Source organism: Pararge aegeria, chromosome 6 (assembly GCF_905163445.1).
Source record: "Pararge aegeria chromosome 6, ilParAegt1.1, whole genome shotgun sequence".
NCBI lineage: Eukaryota > Metazoa > Arthropoda > Insecta > Lepidoptera > Nymphalidae > Pararge > Pararge aegeria.
Window position 1 is genome coordinate 17,152,492 of NC_053185.1, and position 23,546 is coordinate 17,176,037.

At 36.5% G+C, this 23,546-nt stretch overlaps 2 protein-coding genes across 2 annotated transcripts; both read right to left on the minus strand.

Annotated features, from left to right (window-relative positions):
• Positions 1 to 1,441: 1,441 nt before the first annotated feature.
• Positions 1,442 to 7,141, minus strand: LOC120624708 (CD63 antigen-like). Its single transcript, XM_039891388.1, has 5 exons — positions 7,047 to 7,141; positions 5,320 to 5,508; positions 3,737 to 3,913; positions 2,525 to 2,755; positions 1,442 to 1,530 (listed from the first exon to the last, which is right to left on the minus strand). Exons 1-5 carry the CDS (start codon positions 7,107 to 7,109, stop codon positions 1,465 to 1,467), a joined length of 726 nt encoding a protein of 241 aa, XP_039747322.1. The 5' UTR covers positions 7,110 to 7,141; the 3' UTR covers positions 1,442 to 1,464.
• Positions 7,142 to 9,516: 2,375 nt separating this feature from the next.
• LOC120624311 lies at positions 9,517 to 23,061 on the minus strand. Its single transcript, XM_039890776.1, has 4 exons — positions 22,906 to 23,061; positions 12,113 to 12,298; positions 10,692 to 10,901; positions 9,517 to 9,663 (listed from the first exon to the last, which is right to left on the minus strand). Exons 1-4 carry the CDS (start codon positions 23,059 to 23,061, stop codon positions 9,517 to 9,519), a joined length of 699 nt encoding a protein of 232 aa, XP_039746710.1.
• Between the last annotated feature and the right edge of the window lie 485 nt (positions 23,062 to 23,546).

A 23,546-nucleotide genomic window follows, 5' to 3' on the forward strand; every position in this document is an offset into this window, starting at 1 on the left:
TACTTAGCCACGGCCTAAGCCTCCCACCAGCGGGAAAATTCGTAAGTAATAAATTCCCAAAATGCCCTCCCGGGAAATGCACCCGGCACCCCAATTTCAAACCACAGCGTTCATTGCTGCGCAATTTTTTTTTTTGTAGACTTTTAAAGTCCTCTGTTTTTGGCCACTTGTTTAAGCGGCTTGATGTCGTCGGTCCACCTCGTTAGGGATTGACCATCGCTGTCTTTAACCGTGCGCGGTCACCATTCCAGCACCTTGGGCCGGTTATCGGTTTCTCCGATCCAGTTTTAGAGCACCTACAAGCTTACTGACTTCACGTTTCAAAGGTGCTTATAAACTACCTTCTTGAAATAAATTAATTTTGAATTTATGTCCGCCCATTGCATCAGCTTCGCGAAACGTTGAGCTATATCTGTAACTCAATTTCTTCTAGGGAACGTAAGGACGTAGATGTTCGTAGGAATCGCCTACACTCTAAGCCTCTTTATGAGTAAATATAAATAAATAAATAAATATACTACGACAATACACACATCGCCATCTAGCCATCTGTTATATGTATATTATAAGTATTGATGTATTATATTCATAAAAATATTCAACCGCTATCTTAGTACCCTTATATAACACAAGCTACGCTTACTTTGGGGCTAGATGGCGATGTGTGTAATAACCTAGTATATTAATTTATATTTATTAAAAAAAAAATTAGTTCCATAGTTCTCATTAGATATTAATTAAATTCAAGATTCTTATTACGGATGTCATTAGCTATGTGATTTAATGACACGGTATGTAGGACGAGCTAATGACGCTTGTTATATCGTTTTTATTTTAAACTCGAATGCTATTTGTCTTTGGGCATCATAAATAGACAGACTTAAACGAAATACTATATTTAACTTCGTGAGGAAACCTGCATACCTAAAAGTTCTCAGGGTTGGTGATCACAGTAAATTAGCCGCCTCGTACGATACCCGCGGGAAGAGAGGGGGGGGGGGGGCGTAGATGTTTCTGGATCTTAGTTAAAGCAAAATGTTAAAAAGTCGCCCTTTTCATTCATCATCAAATAACCCCGTTATCGGCCCACTACAGGGCAAGGGTCTCCTCCCACAATGAGAAGTGGTTAAGGCCGCAGTCCACCACCACGCATCTTCGAGAACATTATGGAGAATTCTCAGGCATGTTAGTTTCCTCCCGTTTCTTCCACATAACTTACAAATGTTACAGATGCGTGCTGGGATTCGAACTCGGCCCCCCGAAAGTGAAGTCAAAGTCCTACCCACTGTGCTATCACTGGTAATTTCTTTGTTACTTAACGAATTGTACTTTTTGTTGTTTGATACAGGCAAATACATTATACATTAGAATTACTTAGAACAAATTAAATTACATGATATCTTATTAGAAATATTTATTTTATATTTAACATAAATAAATAATATATTATTTAGCCATAACTTATTACGGAAACTCCCGTTCCTGTCTCGTTATATTTGCGAGCCAAACCGCGCCCGCTACTGCCATAGCCTGGAAAAGTAAAGCATTATCTTAAAATTACTTGAACTAACTATGCTCGCTAGTATGAAAAGAATAAAAAAGCCTTTATTTCTTAAACGTATTACAATGAAACAAATATTCAACGTCATCATCATATCAACCCATTACAGTCCCACTACAGGGCACGGGTCTCCTCCCAAATTGAGGACGGGTTAAGGCTGTAATCTATCACGCTGGCCCACTGCGGATTGGTACGTACACCTTTGAGCACATTATGGTGAACTCCCAGGCAAGCAACTTTCCTCACAATGTTTTCCTTCACCGTCGAAGCAAGTGATATTTTAATTGCTGGGATTTGAACTCGGCCTCCCGAAAGTGAAGTCGAAGTCCTACCCACTGGACCACCGCTTTAAATATTCTACGTATATACTAATTTTTAAAACATTTACGATTTAGTCGTTCTACGGCGTAGGCCTTCTCCCAATTCTCGTCAAAGAATTCTGACGCACGCCAGTATTATTCGATTGTACTGTACCGTAAGCGATGATAGCCTAGTGGTTAAACCTTCATATCCGCCGTCCACTGCTGGACATAGGTCTTCTGTAGGGAGTTCCAAATTCCACGGTTTTGTGCCGCTTGGATCCAGCGGCTACCTGCGACATGTTTAATGTCGTCTGTCCGCCTCGTTGGGAGTCGACCAACGCTGCGCTTACCAGTTCGGGGCTGCCATTCCAGCACCTTGGGACCCCAACGTCCATTCTTTCTCCGTACTATGTGCCCGGCCCATTGCCACTTCAGCTTCAAGACTCGTTGAGCTATATCGGTAACTCTGGTTCTTCTACGAATCTCCATATGTTTGATTCGATCGCGTAGAGATACTCCGAGCATAGCTCTATCCATCGCCCGCTGAGATTCTTCTTTCTTTGATTTCTTCTTAATGTTTTCCAAAAACATTATAGCAAGTGATAATTAATTGTTTAAAACGTTTGCATAGCACTAAACAACGGGGTAAATGGTTATGTACCTGCATTAATACTAAAACGATGCCCGATATCCCAATAGCGCCGACGTGTTTCTGCACCCAGTTTCCGAATGCCTCCGCGCAGCCTGATTGGAAGGCATCTGTGGTGTTGCACGTGAACGTGTTGATGGTGCCCCAGACGTGCGAGCAGCAACTGACCGGCACGCCTTGTGAGGCGTTAGTATCGAGGGGAGTGAGCCAATCACTCGGACTGACAACACCGCAGCAAGAGAACTGGAAGTAAATAGTATTCAACGTGTAAACAAAAACCGACATAATACTTCACAGGCTTTAGAGATACATTATGTGCGGTCTCTGAGACTTATCTGTGTAACCGAAAACCTAATAGTTTTAAATAAACACTGCCATAGTTCTTATTGAAAATAATCAGATACAGTTCTAACATCACATGCAAAATTCAACTCGACAACACCGCAGCAAGAGTACTGGAAGTAAATATTATTCAACGTTTAATGAAAACCGAAATTATACTTTATAGCCTTTAAGGTACATTATATACTGTATCTGAGACTTATCTGTGTAAACGAAAACCTAATAGTTTTTGAATAAACCACTGTCATAGTTTTTACTGAAAATAGTCAGATATAGTTCTAACATCACGTGCAAAATTAAAGTCATGCGAGTCACTTTATTAGGTACGCGTCGCGTAGCGTAGGTACTATGCGCTTGTCGGTCTTTTATCTTCCATAGGGTTGTCATAAGTAAACAGTTAGAATGTTTTGAATTTGTTTGTGTGGAACAATAAATATGATTCTTTTATATTTAATATTTTTACATGGTGTTTTCCTATTGCTAATTCTAGTAATTCTGGTCACACCGTACATCCGGTTTTCGGTTGTCTTTTCTGTTTTAGGTCATTTTAAAACAAATGCTATTTTGGATACGAGCCATACCGAGTATCACAATAAGACTGTAAAAATGGCACTTCATTTTTTCTTCCTACAAAAGTATTAAGTATTTCTACACTACACCGTACGTTAGTCTGTTGGCTCTACAATGGTGTTGCTCGCAATAAAATTTTGAATTTTTGAATTTTGAATTTACCGAGTACACAATAAGACAGCAAAAATGGCACTTCATTTTCTTCTTCCTACAAAAGTATTAAGTATTTCTACACTACATCGTACGTAAGTCTGTTGTCTCTACAATGGTGTTGCTCGCAATAAATGGCTAATTGCATAAATTTAAACTCACGTCTCTTTGTACTTCATCCCACAGTACGGTGACTGGCAAGTTCTTCTTCGCGTCATACAACTGCATGGTGCTAAGGAGTTGTTTCTGCACCAGGGCGACAGTGTTCCCTCGCAGTACGTATCCGCCGATACACGCAGAAAGTTGGAATATAAACATCAGCAACATGGATACGACGAACTGGAATTCCATAAAAGGAGAAACAATTTCATTCGCAGCCTATTAACGTCCCTCTGCAGGGCACAGGCCTCGTTTATTATAGGAGAGCACCCACCACGCAGCTCAAATGCGGATTGGTGGGCTGTAGATTTTAGAATTTTGTAGATTTTTTCAATCAATTCGGGTTGTCGATTTCTAAAAAAACTGTTCAAGCTTAAAACATTATTTTTTTTGGATGAAAGGAACCATAATATGTCCTTTTCGGAACCTCGGCGGTAAAGGTTATCTAACGGCACGTTGCAAAACAAATATTACTTTAAATAAACACATGGGATTTAAAAGACTTTCCACTGCCAGTATAAAGTATGGATAGACATATATAGTTTAGTTATAGCCACTCGCTAACATTCTATTGTGAAAATAGGCCACAGTCGACGTCGAAACAATAAAGTGTACACCTAATCTAATTTTGTGCATGCCACAGTTTCTACGATAGCTTTTAGAATCAGCTAGAAGTTATTTTAAAAACTCTAAACTACTCTATAGAAATAAATAAAAGGATATTTACCATACTCAGGCCATGGTTGTGTCAGGCCACAATATATTTGATAATGTAAATTAAATCTTTAAATTCAGTTTGGGACTACAAAAAACATCTCAGTATCCAATTATAATTGAAACAACTCTTGTGGCGGGTCCGTGCCAATGGTTTAAATGACTTTGCGTTCTAATTACTTGCATTTATTTCAGTCATTGTATACTAGTTTCAGTCTCATGCCGGTTTGTGTTATTTACGTCGAGTTGAGATGATAATTATATTTCATTTTTTATAGAAAAGTCCTATTATAGTATTAAGGACTACGTCAACGATAAAAACGCTATGGTGTAAATTACTGCTCTAACCAGGTTGCTTCTTTAATAGTTTTAAATGACAATGTGAGATGGTGATAAGAAAAAAACAGCCGGCTAAGTTTGTTGTGGGCTTCTTCTTAGACCAGGGCGCGTTTGGAACCCTCGTAGTTTTAGTTCTAAGATGACGAATTTAGTTATCGCCAACAACTCACTTCTATGTCATATTTTACATGTAATGCACGCATCAAAAGTGCCATCTATGTGCCGTACAACTAGCTAAAACTACTGCAGTGATGTAGTCTGGAACCTAACATATTCTTAAAAATTGTTTTTCTCTGAATCTAGGGAGTTCCAATCAAAAAAATATGTGAATGAAAAAAGATAAATTAAGCTTTATGCAATGATAACATTTATCGAGACACAAAAATATTTGGAAATGGCCTAAGATCCATATGGCTGGTCATTCTCCTTTACCTATGTGTATATTTGTAATGTAAAAATAACGGACAGAGACGCCATTACTCACGAACAGGGCCGATAAGCAGACAAACAGACATACAATCAAAAAGACTCACCGCCATAATAATATAATAGTTCTCCATAAAGGCGCCATAGAATCCAGCGAAGGAAATCAGGAATATGATGACTCCAGTCGCGATGCAGAACGCGGGGAGCGAAAAGAACCTCTCAGAGAGGAACTCATGGTAGCCATTGTAAGCGGACTGTACCGAACTGCCCACAGACAAAATGATGATTCCCGTTATCTGAAACATTTAAGAACAGATTATATATAAGTCCACCACTGGGCCAGCGTGGTGGACTACGGCCTTAACCCCTTCTCATTGTGGGAGGAGACCCGTGTCCTGTAGCCGGTAATGGGTTGTTATGATGATTTAGCGGCGGTAGCCTGGCTTAGCCTAGCCATCAATATATTTTTGATAGAGCTTACACTTCGCTCTCACTTCCGGGGTGCAATTACTGGCACCTCTAGCTTTTCAGAGTTGAGAGAGAATTAATAAGCAATTATATATCTCTTGCTTTAACGTTAAAGAAAAACGTCTCGAGGAAAACAGCATGTCTAAAAGTTCTCCATAATGTTATCTGAAGCTTGCAAAGTCCACCAAGCCGCACTTGACAAAAACCCATGTCATTCTGAGAGAAGAGTTCTGGTCATGTACTTTTTGTAATTCACGCGGTGTCCCAATACCGTTTCCAAATGACAATTAATGTTATATTACAATAATCAATAGCCTATAGGAGTCCACCTTTTAGACTAGAGGTCAGTCTCAGCCACAGTAAAGAATATTCTTTACTGTGGCTGAGACTTATCTGTGAAACCCAAACGCTAATCTTTTTTGAGTGAACCATTGCCATAGTTTTTACTAAAAGAAATCAGATGCAGCCCTAACATCACATGCAAAAGTTAAATCAAGTGACTCTTGTCACTTTATTAAGTATACGTCACGTAGCGTAGGTACGATGCAAGTGTCGGTCTTTTATCTTCAATAGGGTTGCCATAAGTAAACACTTAGAATGTTTTGAATTCGTTTGTAAGGAAAAATAACAATGCTATTTATAAAATATTTATACAGGGTGATTCCTTATGAAATATACTTATACACCCTTCAACAGTATTTCGTGATTCCGTTACACGTTGTATACGTACGTCCAATGGCTGCCATATAGCAACTGCAACTAAGTAAACCCGCGGACCTAAAACCCCGCTTCAATCGATCCAAGTCTGGGCCCCCGTTCTCAGCGGAATTGGACCATGACTCCATGAACAACATCAAATTTATGAATACTTAGTTAAGTTTAATATAAAACTATCAGTCTCTTTCAAAGAATTAAAAAAAAACTTCAACTACCACATATAACATGATAACTAAAGCACTAAAACATTTTTTAAAGAATACATTCAACTTTCAAATGAGTAAAAATTAAAAAAATATATAATACCAATAAGGATCACTTAGTAGTACTTAAACCCTGATATTTACGTGTTCAAAGTTACAAACAAATTCTTTACGTTTATAATATAAAAACTTATATATATATTATACAAAATATATGTAGAGACGGTAGTATCTATCTACTATCATTTTATAACCCTGGCCCGAACCGCCGCCTTCGTCCTTACGTCTGTTTGTTTAGTGTTTTATATAACTATTCAAACTTAAACACTACCTGGTACCTATATTATTCCCTAGTAAAATTTTAATTAAACTTTGAAATTGGAATCTCGCAAGTATATAAACACTTATTAAAGTAACACATTCACTTTTACACACAGTGTACTCACCAGAAATAGAAAGTTAACTGCTACCAAAGTGTATTTAACTGTAGTGAATATTTTTGCCAGCATTTTGGCTGACCGAACTGCTAACGCGCACCCACGTGACGAATAACCGTTTAGTTATGTAGTTTTCGCCGAGATATTTTTATCACTCATGTAATCTTGATAAGGAGAACAAGCGGATTTATCTCTCGAGGCTCGAGGTACAGTTTGACTTCTAGTCGTTTGAGATCGTTCAACGAATACTAACCATAATATGGTTATTGGCAATATGTATGTATCTGTATCCTATTTTCACATACATTCATCCATTTCTGGCGTACAACATTTGAATACAACTGAGATTGGTATAAAACATACAAGTTGTTTAGAATTACATAATTAAAAAGCCACTAATCAAACTATAAATGTCAGGTTATATATTATACTAGCGGTCCCTTGGGACTTTGTCCACGTATAAGTCAAATTTAAAGATAGAAATATGCTGTCCCGGACTTGTTTTTAGAATTTTTATAGGGATTGCAGGGCACGCTTCCACTGGGAAGGTCAGAAAAGAAAAAAAAACTCGCATTTTGCAACATTCTTCATTAGTGCTATGCTCCTATTGGTCTTAGCGTGATGATATACTGCCTTCATCGATTAATTGACTATCCAAAACTGAAGGAATTTTTCACATGGAAAATTCAAAGAATACGGCGGCATTTTGCCCCTCGTTAGCATATCTGGTACTAGCGGCATGTGGCACTCGGCTAGGGTGGATGGGCTACTACAGGTTCCACAGACACCTAGTAAAGTCAACATAAGGAACAAGCCGTGGTGTTTTTTACTGTATACCCCTATTCAGAGGGGAGTTTTTGCCCAAAGGAGGGATTTTTTATTTTGACGGACCAAACGGACTGATGGTTGAAAACCATTTCCTTTATCAAGAGCCGGCCCAACTACGGGTTAGTTGGGCCGGTATAGTTTAGGGTATAAGTTGACTAACATAGGATAGAGGTTTTTCTTACTAACATTTATTTTATATTTATCTTAATACTTGTTTCGTGTTTAATCATCATTATTATTATTTTACTATTTTTAATTTAATTTGTGCTACTTTTTATGTTATTTTTTTTAATGTCAATGTGCACTGTACATCGGCTATGCCTGAAATAAAATTTTATTATTATTTAAACAGAGCAACACATAGAGGCGTAGGTGATAAGCCATGTGCCTGTTATTACACCGGCATCCACGCCATTCGGGCCGTAAACACAGCATTGCAATAAAGATGCTTAGCGGCAGAAATAAGCATAGCGATGGAGCTTCCCCGGACTTTTGAGAAGTATTCTTAATGGCGGGCCCTTCTTACGCACGGCTTTGCCTATCGATTATAAATAACTATGAAATGAAATGAAAATTAAATGAATATGAAAATTAAGATTAAAAAAAAAATGCTGTGCTGACGTTGTCTTTCATTTCATCATCTGTTCAAAGATCACACCTTTAACGCTTTGAAAATAAGGTATATTCAAAGCGTTATAGATTTAAGCGATAATGACGGCCGACTTTCAGCTGAGTCCAAGGCTGTGGGCTCGATTCCCACAACTGGAAAATATGTGTGATGAACGTAAATGTTTTTCAGTGTCTGGGTATTTATCTGTATATTTATGTATAGGTATTATTCATAAAAACATTCATTGGTCGTATTAGGAGCCATAACACAAGCTACATTTATTTCGGGGCGATGTGTGTACTGCCATAGTATAATTATTTATTTATTCAAAGGTATGAAGTTTCAAGGACCTATTCTATTTTTCGGGTTTCAAGACAATTACAAGGTTTTTATTTATGCAAAAAACCAAATAAAAAAAAAACGGTGTTTATTATTTTATTTTCTTTTAATCTAATTTTCATGTTAATGATTCATGTCATGTCAGCAAATAACAAAAATCTGTAAGAGGTTACATTTACAGATTAAAACAATACTGTAAAGGTTAAATAAAACAAAAAATTGATATGCAGTCATATTATATTTTTATTTAACATATTATTTGATAGTGTGCCGCGCATGCGTTTAATTCGCCAGTCACAGTGCTGTCAGATTAACTGCCGTCCAATCGCGGCTGAACCCGTGCTGCACGGCATACAGTAGAACCAATCATTTCATGATGCGTGTCAATGATGCCATTTCGAATAACATTTTTTTAGGAAGGGCGATTTCTATGTATTTTTCGTTCGCTGTTTATATCAGGTTGGTATTATTATTACCAGCCCCCATTGGAAGAAGCGTGGTGTTCTAGAACCGTCTCCCCTATGAGACCCCCTTCTCCTGTGCCCAGCAGTGAGACATTAATAGGCTGCGGATAATGATGATGATGATCATTAGGTGTTTTTTTTAGATTTTTCGACAATTTACCAATTATTCCCTCCATAAAAAAATACATAATAGAATAGAAGGCTGTGTTTTTATAATAGTCAAGGTACAAGATTTGCGCTAATACTTTGAGTAGTCAACTACCACTGGACTTGGTGGCGCTATCTTCCGCGAGTCCCGAATAACATTTCCGAATTCATCGAAAGGTATTTCTTTCTTGTACTTCAGTTTATACGATATCCAAGCAGCTACACCGATAATTATTCCCTGAAAAGGTAAAAAAAATAGTGTTTACAACTTGTATGTTGCGGCCCTTCCAATCTCACCTACTGGTAAGATTGTAACAGACGGTAAAATGTTGTTATAACCATACTAATCGGTTTAGGATTGCTTTAGCAATAAGACCGCCTTTGCATACCAGTATTTCTTCAAATTTATTAAGTTGTCTTTTGCGTTGTTTCTTTTTTGTGTGCAATAAAGTGTTTTATTTATCGGTTTCTACGTGACATCGCACTGGAACGATAAACTTTCATTATTATGGATCCTGGAATACCCAGTTTCCAACTAGGCACATCATCAGCAATTCAACCAATTGACTGCTGGACATAGGTCTTTTATAGGGAGTTCCACAATCCACGGTCCTAGCCACTTGCCCCCAGCAGCTCCCAGAGACTCGTCATCTGTCCTCCTCGTTGGGGGCCGAGCTACGCTGCGTTTAGCGGTGCGAGGTCGCCATTCCAGCACCTTAAAAACCCAACGTCCATCGGTTCTCCGAGCTATGTGCCCTGCCCATTGCCACTTCAGATTCTCGACTCGCTGAGCTATGTCGGTAACTCTAAATTCAAATTCAAATTCAAAATTTCTTTATTCATGTAGGCCTATCACAGGCACTTATGAAGCGATCATACATATTTATTTACATAATTGTAAGGGGATGGTGATAACTTCGTTCGCCAAATTAAATCTAAAGCTACGAGGGTTCCAACGCGCCCTGGTCTAAGAAGAGCCCACAACAAACTTAGCCGGGTGAAGCTCTAGTTCTTCTACGGATTTCCTCATTTCTTTGATCACGTAGAGTTATTCCTAGCATAGCTCTCTCTATCGCCCCCTGAGCGACTCTGAGCCTTCATATGAGGCACATACCTTTCTTTATTCTTATAATTGTAGGAATAATCAGCTGATGGTAAGTCGCCTAGTAATAGACCAATACTTTGCAAGGAACAGGTCCTGCAACGTGCCGCTCTGTGTCCAGCTTAGGTGTTAAGCCTTACGTACCTGTAATTAAGAGTACATACCTGAACGCAAGTGAGCACTGCTCCAGTAACTCCAATATTATAAGCGTTGTCGTCCATCATCCAAGACAGTTTTTCATCGCACCTTTCATAGTAAGAATTACGAGTCGTGCATTCGAAGGGTGACCGAGCACCGACAGGTATTGAGCAGCAGCTGATAGGCAAATTTTCCAGCACCATGAAATACTGTCCGTAGAAACCACAGCAAAGTAACTAGAAACGAAAATTGTTTTTACCCGATGGGAGTGTAGTGGGTCGAAAGAGCCAAGAATAGGGAAATCTGGACCAAATTTGAGGAGGCCTATACCTAAGAAGGGGTTCCCACCCAAGAAGAGGTATAATATGATTAGTTTTAGAAGCGAATAATGTGCATAATTTATAATTGATTTTTTATATATAATACATATAAATGTAATACTAAGGTGATGGGAAATAAAAAGGCTTCGCTATTTTTATTTATTGTTATTATTATGGGAGGGTAAGTGTTTCACAAATTACAGGGTTAACCAAAAGCTCTCGGTTTGTAGTTCCTATCATTAAAACTAACAACTTTTATTCTACAAATTTTCAAAATTCAGTATTAATTTATTTCATACAAAAAATGAACACTTATCATGTTATATCTGTCAAGTGACATTACACTGTGAAACCCAACACAAATGATTCGACAACGTCGCGCTTTCGTAACATTGGCCGCAAAGTTGGCTATAGAGTTGTGTCTTACGCGCTTTTGCCGATGGTACATTACAAAGCAATAACAAGTATCTATGTAAAATATTAAATAAATATTTAATATTTCACAAACTATCGAGTTAGCAAAAAAGTCGTATAACAAAAGTTGTTAGTTTTAAAGTAAACAACTACAGCCCGAGAGTGTTCTCGTATTTTTTATTTAACCCTGTATAGATATTTATTTACTGGTCTGAGGTGTAAATATTATTATTTATTTATCAAATAATTGTTTTAAAAATATACCCTGTATAGTATAGTGTAGTATCTTGCGCTCAATCCGTTAATTATCGTTTCAGTTGGTTTATTTATTGATTACGACTTCTATTTAATGATTATCACTTCGTTGTAACAATTTTTTTTCCTAAGGGATGTTTTAGTTGCTATTAATTTATTGATTTGATCTTTGTTTGATTAATTATTATCTGTAAATTGTTTTTCTACATCGATCTTGAAGTTCCAGCCATCAGTTGGTCAGGTTCTCGTTATTTCAATAGCGAGAATTTCATTACGATTATAATTTCTTCAATTTTTATACTCAAAACAAACAGATCTTCGACAATGTACTCTCTGTGCACGTTTCGCTCCGACAGCGGAGCACGAGCCATTGCTCATCCCACATTTTCACAAAGCGACCTTAATTTTCATTGTATATTTCAAGAACGAACATGGCTCTCTTGTTAAACATATATAACTATTTCACGTCTCTTGGTACTAACCTCTCTTTGCATATCATCCCAATTGGCTTTTACATACGAAATAGAAGGATTGTTTATATACATGTTATTATTTATATCATAGTAAGAATTATATTGAAGATCGAATGCAAGAACAGTGATTGCTATTTCAAATACTAATATCGGTACTAGTAATATGATATACTGAAAAGAAAAATTATAATATTAGAATGATATTTACAATTATATTTAATAATTATTAATCAAGACACAAATCCAAACAGGTGCTAAGATTCTTATAATAAACGACCTCAAAAAACACCTCAACAATGTAGGCATATGGCCGTGTTTCTGGTTGAGATTTTGACATACAATGGTGATTCCCGCCACAAACGAATGGTTAGTCAAAACCTGATGGGAGCTCGGTGAAAATGCAAGTGCATCTTAATCTTAATGTATATACACTTACTTTTCTCTAAGGCTCTCTTACTCTCCATTTCACTGATTTTGCGTTTGGCTATTTCAGTGTTGTGATAAAACTGCAACCTATTTAACGTGTACACTATTCGGTTTTAACCAATCGTGGTTACTACACGATTGATGAATTCCTTAACGACAAGGCTGCTTGGAAACAGGCCACTCCCCTCTCCTCTCTCACAAAACCGAAAAATTCTAAAGATTAGGTTAAACTGTAAAAAGATGTTGGAAAAGAGCAATCTGTTGGGTTTCTTGCCGGCTCTTCTAAGTGGAATCTGCTTTCCGACCCGGTGGTAGAGTCACTACAAACCGACTTAATGTTTCAAAAGTGCTTATAAGCTAGGCCTACTTGAAATAAATTTATTTTGTTTTTTTTTTTTATTAAGAATCACCCTACACACATTTTCAACTGAACGCATTTTTATTATTGTCCAGTCGATCGGGTGGAGGTACACAAGACGCGGGATTGATGAACAATTTATTTATTATGTAAAAATATTTTTACTTTTAATTTTACTACTAAAAGATTTTAACACGGATGATGTTTGGTTGTCACCGCGTATTTCCAGTGAAAACTCAGGGCAATTCATCATATGAACCCACCACCGGCCCACGACAGGGCACGGGTCTCCTCCCACATTGTGAAGGTACGCTGGCCCAGTGCGGATTGGTGGACTCCACACACTTTGAGAGCATTATAGAGAACTCTCAGGCATGCAGGTTTCCTCACGATGTTTTCCTGCACCGTTGAAGCTAGTGATTTTTTAATTACTTAAAACGCACGTAACTTATAATAGTTCGAAGGGCGTGCTCGAAATCAAACTCGGCCTTCCAAAAGTGAAGTCGAGCCCACCCACTGGGCTAACTTCGCTTCGTCAGTGCAATTATTTCTCTAAAAATATTGATTCCAGGAGAAAGAGAAAGTTGTGGCCCCATAAGCGATGTACCCAATGGACGAATTAAGCTAATAAACATGATACTTAATAATTGGAACAATATTATATTACCGCAGTAACGATTTTATTTTTTTCTGATATCGCCCCGTAGAATCCGAGTGCGGCGATTATGAAAATAAAAACCGCTGTCGTAATCACAAATCTGGGAAGAACCAGGAATGAATATCCCACAAAATTGTTGTATTTGTTACATTCTGCCAGAACCACACTGCCCACTATCAGTAGTATTAATCCAGTTATCTGTAATGTTGTTAATATTAGTTTTTAATAGTAGTAAAGCGTTTTGTGACAACAAAAAATTAATAATTAATAATCTTTTATTCGCTTACGACCAGTGGCATACACTTCATACACGCACAAAAGCACTGCATACCCAAATTATTATATAAAACTCGTAATGGAGAGGAGTTTTTCCATTTTATGCCATTTAACTTCTTATGCATACCCTGGTTAAAAACCCTGTGCACGCCACTGATTACAACTAATGATTAATAAGTATGGCAATATCATTTTAATAATGTCGAGGAAAGCAGCCTACATTACATTAGCAGGAGTAGCGCATGCCAGAGCTCGTCCGGAGAAGTACTAACTGTATGCTATAAATTTCAAATAAATTCCGGTTAAATAAATTATAATGAAGCGGAATCGATATTAAAACGCATAATTTAATATTAAGTATAATTATAGAGGATAACACACACACACAAACACAAACGCACACCCACACGCATACTCACAAACACGCACGCGAACTACTTAGCAATATATCGTAATGTAATTTTTCTTTAATTTTTATTTTTTAGTTAACTTATCTTCTGCTATGTAACACGTCTATTACTTCAATATCAACACAAATATTTTTGTTTTTATACCTACCCTCGTTTTTATGTTTATTTCTTGATATGGAAGAGCGGTGTCTTCTGACACTAGGGTAGTAATACAAAGAAGGCTCCAGCCATTAGTGTTTACAGTAATTTTAATTACCCAAATAAACTGTTTTTTTTTTATTTATTACTGCCGCCAACCAGCAGATATTCTTGCAGATGGTCATGGCTTCATGCTAGGAAAACGCCATACAACGGGACCGGACTTGTTCCTAGCATGCCCTGCGCAGTGTTGCTCTGTTTATAGAAGATAGTTTTCCATTAACATCTATGATCTATGTATGCCGTCACGTGAGTAAGTATGACGGCCGATTGGCGCAGTTTGCAGCGACCCTGCTTTCTGAGCCCAAGGCCGTGGGTTCGATTCCCACTACTGGAAAATGTTTGTGTGATGAGCATGACTGTTTTGCAATGTCTGGATGTTTATATGTATATTCTAAGTATTTATGTATATTATTCATAAACATATGATAGCGTAGCTTGTGTTATGGGTGGGTGGCTGTAATCAGCCAGCGTAGTACCCATAACACTAGCTACGCTTACTTTGGGGCTAGATGGCGGTGTGTGCATTGTCGTGGTATAAAAAAAATGCCATCTGCTAGGTCCGTCATTTATTAATTAAAAAAAAAGAAGTTTCTTTCTGGTCTGCAAAGTATTACTCTGTTTATATGTTATTTTTTTCAGATTAAAGAATCATTTATTTCTCTTAAAGAATAATTTTACATTTTCACTTACAGAGAAATTATGTTGATCTAATCATATTCGATTAGCAATCGATGACTTGTGACAGCCCTTATGTTGACTTGTGACAGCCCTTATGTCCAAAAAATGAAGCCACAACATATTCATCCATATCTAAATAGTCACAATAAATTAAAAAAATATATAAAAATTGGTAAAATTATCAAAAAAACTCAAAATTTAATTAAAAACCAGAAAGCAAGTACCAAAAACCTGGCATTAAGGAAAGAAAGGGTATTATTATTGAATAAGTTAAAAAGCTATTGTTTCTCACTTCAAAAAACAACAGCAAAATATGATACAGATGTCCAAAACTTGAATGATCAAATTAAACAGTTGGAAGATTCCTTGACAACTGTCACTTCCAAATATGAGCTGTCACAAAAGCAGATCCATGAGCAAATCCAGGCAGCTGATGAGCTGTTAGCCCTAGGAACGTATAATATGGCTCGTTTTGAGTCTTTAACAATAAATGTCAATGTACTCATGACATACCTATACCTAGTCAAGACTGTAGTAATTTATTCACTGACAATTTGGATATTTGCCCAGAGCGGTCTGGAAATGCAACACATGTTCCTGTATCTTTAAATTCTACTTTATCCACTAAACCTAAAAAACAAAGTATAATAATATCTGACAAATTAGGTAGAGGTTTAGGTCCAATTATGAATTGTTATCTAAACCACTCAGTGACTAATATATGTTCACCGGGGGCTAGTTTTGATTGTGTCATTAGTAGCCTAAATGAAAAAAATCTAGATAGGCATACAAATGTTGTCTTATTGTTAGGGGACAGTTTAAATGTCAAAAAGCATCAGATTATAAGATGCATTGAAAAATTACTGCTTTTAAATAATGAAACTAAATGTAAGTTTGTTATGTGTGCCTTTCCTTATTGTGGCACACTAAACTCAAAACAAAATGAACATATTTATAAATTAAACTTATTAATCTATAATTTGACATACCGTCATAGCGACGCAATTTTTTATTTTGACATTAATAAATTCACATCATCATTTGTAATGACAAGAGATAAATTGTATCTGCCTAAAAAGTGTAAGCAGAAGATAGCGTTTTTACTAGCTTATAATTTAAATGATACTGTTACAACTGTTGTAACAAAGTCTATTGACACTTTTACAAATTGTACTTCAAGTACTTCCATTTCTATTACTGACCCTAGTACTTGCGCTAGTACTATTGAGAAATTTTATAATGATTTAAACTAGTTAATAAGACAACGGAGGAGCTCTGCCATATGAACATTGTACACCAAAATATACAGAGCTTTACCGGCAAAGAATTAGAAATAGAGCTGTTTGTGGAGAAACTCAATGTACATATTCTGTGTATAACTGAGCACTGGCTCACTGGTACACAAGTAGCAGTAAACATCAATAACTTTATATTGTCAAGTGCGTTCTTCAGAAGGACTGCAATTCACGGTGGATCTTTAATTTTTGTACGTAATAATATAATTTGTAAAGAACGAAAAGACATAGTTGGTCTTTCTGTTGAACGCATTGCAGAACTGTCTTGTGTGGAGCTGGAGCGATTTATAATAGTGAGTGTATACCGACCCCCTTCAGGTGATTTTAGCGATTTCGAGAATGTCATGGAGGATGTACTAAAGCGTTTGAGTCTTTCTACTAAAAAAGTAATTGTATGTGGCGATTTCAATGTCGACATTTTACTAGAAAATGCAACAACTGCTAGATTGCTTAACTTATTTAAATGTTTTAATTTGTGTCACACTTTTAGTGAACCTACTAGAGTAACTGCAACTTCAGCATCCTGCTTAGATAATATTTTTTTCAATTGTGACATTTTAGATAAAAGAATAATTAATAATTTAAGGTCAGATCATTGTGGTCAACTTATTACTGTTTTAAATACTATCAATAAAAGCAGACAAATTATAAAGTGTAGGCCAATAACTAAGACTAAATTATTGCGATTCAAACGTGAAATTTCTGCGAAAATCCCTGGTATTGCGTGCGAACATTTTCATCCGGACAGTCTTTATAGTGCACTATTTAATACTATAAACAACGAATTTAATAGAGTATTCAACTTTAAGCACATCAATGTCAGTAATAAATTAAAATTTAGTGACTGGGCTACTGTAGGTATATATAAAAGTAGGGAGAAGTTGTATGAGCTGTATGATGAAAAACAATTTAATCATACTCCAACTTTCGTAGAACACGTAAAAAAATACTCTAAAATATTTAAGAATGTTTGCACTAATGCGAAATCGCTACACATTAAATATAGTATAATGAAATCTGATAACAAAGTACAAACAACCTGGAAAATAGTTAATTACGAGTCAGGAAAAACTAAATCTCGTGATGTGGATTTTGAACTTATTGTTAATAACAATAAAGTGACGTCTGACAGGGAGGTTGCTAATACTTTCGAAAACTTCTTTCAGAATGTTCCCATTTTGTTAACAGATTCTCTAAGCTCTTCACCAATAGCAGCTCAGCGTATATTGAGAGATAATGTTAAAGAGTGCAATGTTTTATTTAATTTTAAACATATATCTGCAATAGATATTGTAAAGAATTTCAGGTTATTAAAGTTGAAAAAAACCGGTGATCTGTGGGGTATGTCGGTGATGGTCATTTCTAACATTATTGACGTTATTGCCCCTTATCTAGCCGTAATTTTTAATGAATGTGTTGATATGGGTATTTTTCCGAACCTAATGAAATGTAGTAAATTAATACCCCTTTTTAAATCCGGTCATAAAAATGACCTTAACAATTACAGGCCTATTTCAATCTTGCCAACTCTTAGTAAGGTCTTTGAAAAAATTATACTTTATCAACTTTTAAATCATTTTAATGTAAATAACTTACTTCATCCGGAGCAGTACGGCTTCACTAAAGGTCGTAGTACAACGGATGCAGGCGCAAGACTCATAAAGCATATTTACGATGCCTGGGAACGTTCGCAGAATGCCATTGGTGTTTTCTGTGATCTGTCCAAAGCATTCGATTGCGTTGAACACAAAACGTTGTTATTAAAACTAAGCCACTATGGCATCAAAAACGTTGCACTCAATTTAATTGCCTCTTATCTAAGTGATAGAGTTCAAAGGGTATGCGTAAAAGACATAAAGTCTAAGGGATCATCTGCCTTAATGGGTGTCCCACAAGGCTCAATTTTGGGTCCCTTATTGTTTCTGGTGTATATAAATGATCTGCCACACCATGTCAGGGGCACTTGTGAGATTGTACTGTTCGCAGATGATACATCTCTCATTTTTAAGACTGATAGAAACAAAGATAATTTTGACGACGTAAACCGTGCTTTGTCACATGTGTCAGACTGGTTTACTGTTAATAACTTACTTTTAAATGCAAAAAAAACCAAGTGTTTGGAATTTGTTTTGCCTAACGTAAAAAAAATTGATAAAAACATCATAATAAATGGAGAAACACTTAAAATAGAAAACTCCACTGTTTTTCTAGGAGTGACCTTAGATTGTAAACTACAGTGGGGTACCCATATAGAAAGCCTAGCGAGTAAACTCAGCTCAGCTGCATATGCAATCAGGAAAATTAGACAGCTTACCGATGTTGAAACAGCTAGGCTTGTTTATTTCGCATACTTTCACAGTATTATGTCCTATGGGATCTTGCTGTGGGGAAAAGCTGCAGATATTGAAAGTATATTTATACTACAGAAAAGAGCCGTACGATCAATATATAAACTTGGATCACGCGAATCGCTTCGTGAAAAATTTAAAGAAATAGGTATTCTTACAGTAGCTTCGCAATACATTTATAATAATATAGTCTTTGTGAGGCAAAATATTACTCTTTATAAATCAAAAGCTGAAATTAACAATCGACTTACCAGAAACGGTCATAAATTAGTGATCTCTGCATATCGTCTGCGAAAGGTGCAGAACTCCTTTGTGGGGTTGAGTATACGCTTTTACAACATGATTCCTAAGGAAATTCTTGACCTACCAATGCATACATTTAAAAAATGTGTAAAAACGCATCTAGTACAGCGAGGTTACTATACATTTGATGAATTCCTCAATGACAAGGTAGAATGGAAGCAGCCAGCCTCGCTCTCATCTCCCGCAAGATAGCAAAATGATTGTAAATGTTGATGTTGGAAAAGAGCAACTACTGAGTTTCTTGCCGGCTCTTCTCGGTAGAATCTGCTTTCCGAACCGGTGGTAGAGTCACACAAACATGCATACTTGACGTTTCAAAAGTGCTTATATTAGGCCTACTTGAAATAAATGAATTTTGAATTTTGAATTTTTTTGAATTTTGAATCATATAAATTATTAAAAATCTTCCCTCAGAATCTTCGCTATCCGTAGGTTGCGAAATTTGAAGTCGTTGCCATAGTATTAAGCGGTATTACTATTGAGTATGCGATTTTTGCGTGTTTGTTTCCTCTTACCATCTGCTTGATTCGCCAAAGTAGGATGTGTTATACCTACGACCGATTAAACCTTAGTTAATCAGCCGGTGTCAAAAGCCACAACTGAAGCTATGAATAATAATTATAAAAAACTCATGTAGACTGAATGTAAGCCACATGAAGATACTATCGTTTACGGCAGCTTGCTGTTCTGCGATAGAATGATGCCACACTCGCCAAATTATTTCCTATAATAAACCGATAGTTATCATAAACAGTTACTTACAGTGAATAGCGTTGTGATAGAAGACAACAAAAACTTTTTTGATTTCAAGTCCGCCAACCGGATTCTTCTAAAATAATCTAACCAAGAAAATCTTGAAGATTCCGCGTTATATTCCACGTGAGAGCTATCGAACCTCATTTTGCGTGTCTGCCACGTTCCTTCTACTTATAAGGAATACAGAGTACTAAATTAATAAAAGCTCTGCTGCGCTGATACTCATAATAAAGAATATATTTTAGGAGATAACAGTTGACTTATCATATTTATTTATCACATTCGGCTTACGATTAATGCGTAAATGAGTGTGCATGTGTGTAATAAACGGGAGTGCATATTGTATCGATATCAGCTATATAAATAGCTATATTAATCTCAGTAAAGTTATATGAGAGTTGGTTATAGCCTAGTGGGAAAGGCTCCGGCTTTTAGGCGGACTAAGTTCGATCCGATACCCACTTCTTACTTCGCAGTTACGTGCGTTTATAATTAAAATATTACTTGCTTTAACGGTAAAGAAACATCATGAGGAAATCTGCTTGCCTTTGTGTTCTCCATAACGTTCTCAAGTGCGACTTTAACCCGTCTCATTCTGGGAGGAGACCCGTGCCCTTTTTATAATAGGTATATATTGGTTTCAAAACGTTGTTAACAGATTAAATACAAGCAGTTGCATAAATAGCTTAGGGCGAAGCAAGGCAGTCACCGAGGCACTCAGCTCTAGGAACACCTAAGCCTCCATGAACTTTGTAAAATAACAAAAGGTTGGATTCTCGACTTTCAAGTTTTTTTTCCCCCGACTAACAGACCTCGGACAAATCTAAATTTTCAGTGTTTCATCACCATCAGCAATTTTGAGTCCCCATAGGCTATAGGCATAGGCCTTTAATTGCTTTTCAAGACACGGGGGTGAATATCACCTTCCTAACTCTGGGCTATCCGTAACAGAAAAAGGCATTAACATGCATTAACGGCCTGACCCGGGAATCAACTCGGAACCTCTTTATCCGTAATCGAATTTTGTTAACGTTATCTATGTAATCTATATAAATAAAAAAATGTTATGTTGGTTTGTGTACACTTAAAAAACTCAAAAAGTTCTGCCCCGATCGAGCTGAAATTTTAGCATGATATGTAATCCGCATCAAGGATTGTTTTTATCTATTTTTTGCATCAGTCACATATCTGCGAGTCTTTAAATCTACGCAGACAGTTGAAAAAAATATTGTATATCCACAAGGATTGCAAAATTAAACTTATATCTATGTAATGTATTCTTTGTTTTGTTTCTCATTTCTCAACCATTCCATAATGTGCCACAGCGAAGCGTGGCAGGGTACAACTAGTCTATTATAAATATGCGAAATTGTATGTGTTTGTTTATAACGCAGATATAAATATGTGTAACCACTGCACGGACTCTGATGAAGTTTGCTTACTTAAGCAAGACTTCACAGCCGATCTTCCTCTTCTTGCGTAAAGATATCTCATATCCTCATGACTAATATCAGATGGTTTTTATAGTACGCAACCAAACCTAGCGGGACTAAAAAAATAAGAAATCAACTTAGCCGTATTCAGTGGTTACAGTTCATATACTACTTAATGTTGAGGCCTTTAATGACTCATGCCCATGCTCGTAAAATATTAAAGAAAACTTAATTTAGCTATCAAGTAGGTAATTGATCATATTATTAAGTATGTTAATACCTAGTATCTATAATCTACTAAATCATTATATTATCTACCATATACTTGCGCATATACTTAAAGGAAACAAAGAGAATGTGAAGTAAATAAACACGGGTCCCATTTGATAAGGCTTATCTGGAATTATTAGAATTTTACAAGCCAACTTTCTCTTTACTGATAGACATGTGAATACGTCTCTAGCCATCAATGCAAAAGTCAAAGTCAAAATCAAAAATATCTTTATTCAAGTAGGAGAGTACTTAGCCCATAAGAGACATCTTTGAAATATCAATGGGTAGTTTATTGTAGAATTGTATGCAATTTCTTTTGTATATTGCACTGTAAGTTTATTCTTACTTCTAATATTTAAATTATTGCAGTCACATTATTCGTAAATTTAGAAATGTTTTTATGAACATAACTGTACTGTACGTACTCAATATGTACTGGCCATATCAAATATAAGTATGCTGTCATTATTTTAAAATCTTTAAGTTTATCTCTCAATGACTCTCTCGGACCCATTTTGTAGATCGAACGAACAGCCCTCTTCTGCAGCACGAAAATATAGTGAAATTCCATGATGCTGTGAAAGTAACTAAAATAGACCAGCCTAGCAGCTTCTATATGTTATATAGAAGCTACATGTCTAGTCGGTCATATGGCGTATCTTCTTTACCGCATAGGCAGCAGAACTAAGCCTGTTCGAGAAATTATTTGCATGAGGCGAGTCTTAAGATACATACGGAGACGCTGGCCATACGGTTTGGTGATCGCAGTAGCAGAAGCACAGACAACGCTGCTACCAGTTCTCCCTAATATTCCATAAGTCACACCCGCGGAAAGAGTAGGGGTGATGAGAACTGTATTCGGATCTGCCGTAACCACACGCCATTCTGAGAATGGCATAGTTTAAACAAATCGATTATTTTCTTCTTCTTCTTTTTTTGCTTTTTTGGCTTTTAGGTGTGCCAAATCGGCACGTTCTATTTCGCCAATGTCACGTATACTTGGAAGATCCACAAAGGTGATTGTCAAAAGGTAAAAATTATTTAACTATAGCACTATATTTTTTATAAATCTTAGTATTCCAAAATAAGGCGTTCGTAATGGAGTGTGGTATTTGGTTAGTGTTATAATTCAAAGATTTTTTTTATTATAAATCATAATGGGATATATTTAGAGTTTAATTTTGAAGATTGAATATATTTACATACAAATTCTACACGGCGACTAAAAACAAGCATAAGAAAACTTTGGACATTTAATGGAGGGGGAATATTAGGAGGAAGCACGTCGTAAAGGTTATGAAGGAGTTTCGGGCAGGAAAACAAAATATGAGCGACCGATCCTTCGTCAAGACCACATTCATACATGGACCTTCGTCAAGACCACATTCATACATGGACCTTCGTCAAGACCACATTCATACATGGAGTGGTCCCTTATTCTCAATTCACTGAGATATACTGGAGTGCAGGCGTGACCGATAAGCAGCCGTCTTATTGTGGGCGACACCCAACAATTCATATTCCGGAACATAAAGAACCAATCGATTATTTTACTATATTGTGCAAGTAAACCAAAATGTCAAGTTGTAGTAAATAACCAACGCGGTTGGTAGACATCGTTTTTAAAAAGAAAACCACAGATAAATTATTAATAATCTTTTATTTGCTTACAAATCAAAATAAGGTGGAAATGGTGTATAAATAAAATGTTAGCAGTAGAAAAGCTTTTAGAGGCAAAGGTAAAAAAATACCTATGCCTTATGTGGTTTAACATAGGTTAGCACTGTGCAAGAGTTCCTTGCAGAGAATTAAGCCCCAAAGTCAGATGTCGTAGCAAAATGTACGAATTGTTCTTCTTTGTTCCATCGGGAAAGCGCAAAATTAAGCCCTAGCGGCCCCATTCCCAGGAAATGGATTTGTTGTCCCTGTAATGAAGGCAAGAGAAAAGTGGCGACCTCAAAAATTCCAGACACTCCGAACCATCAATTGCCATGTTCCCCTAAT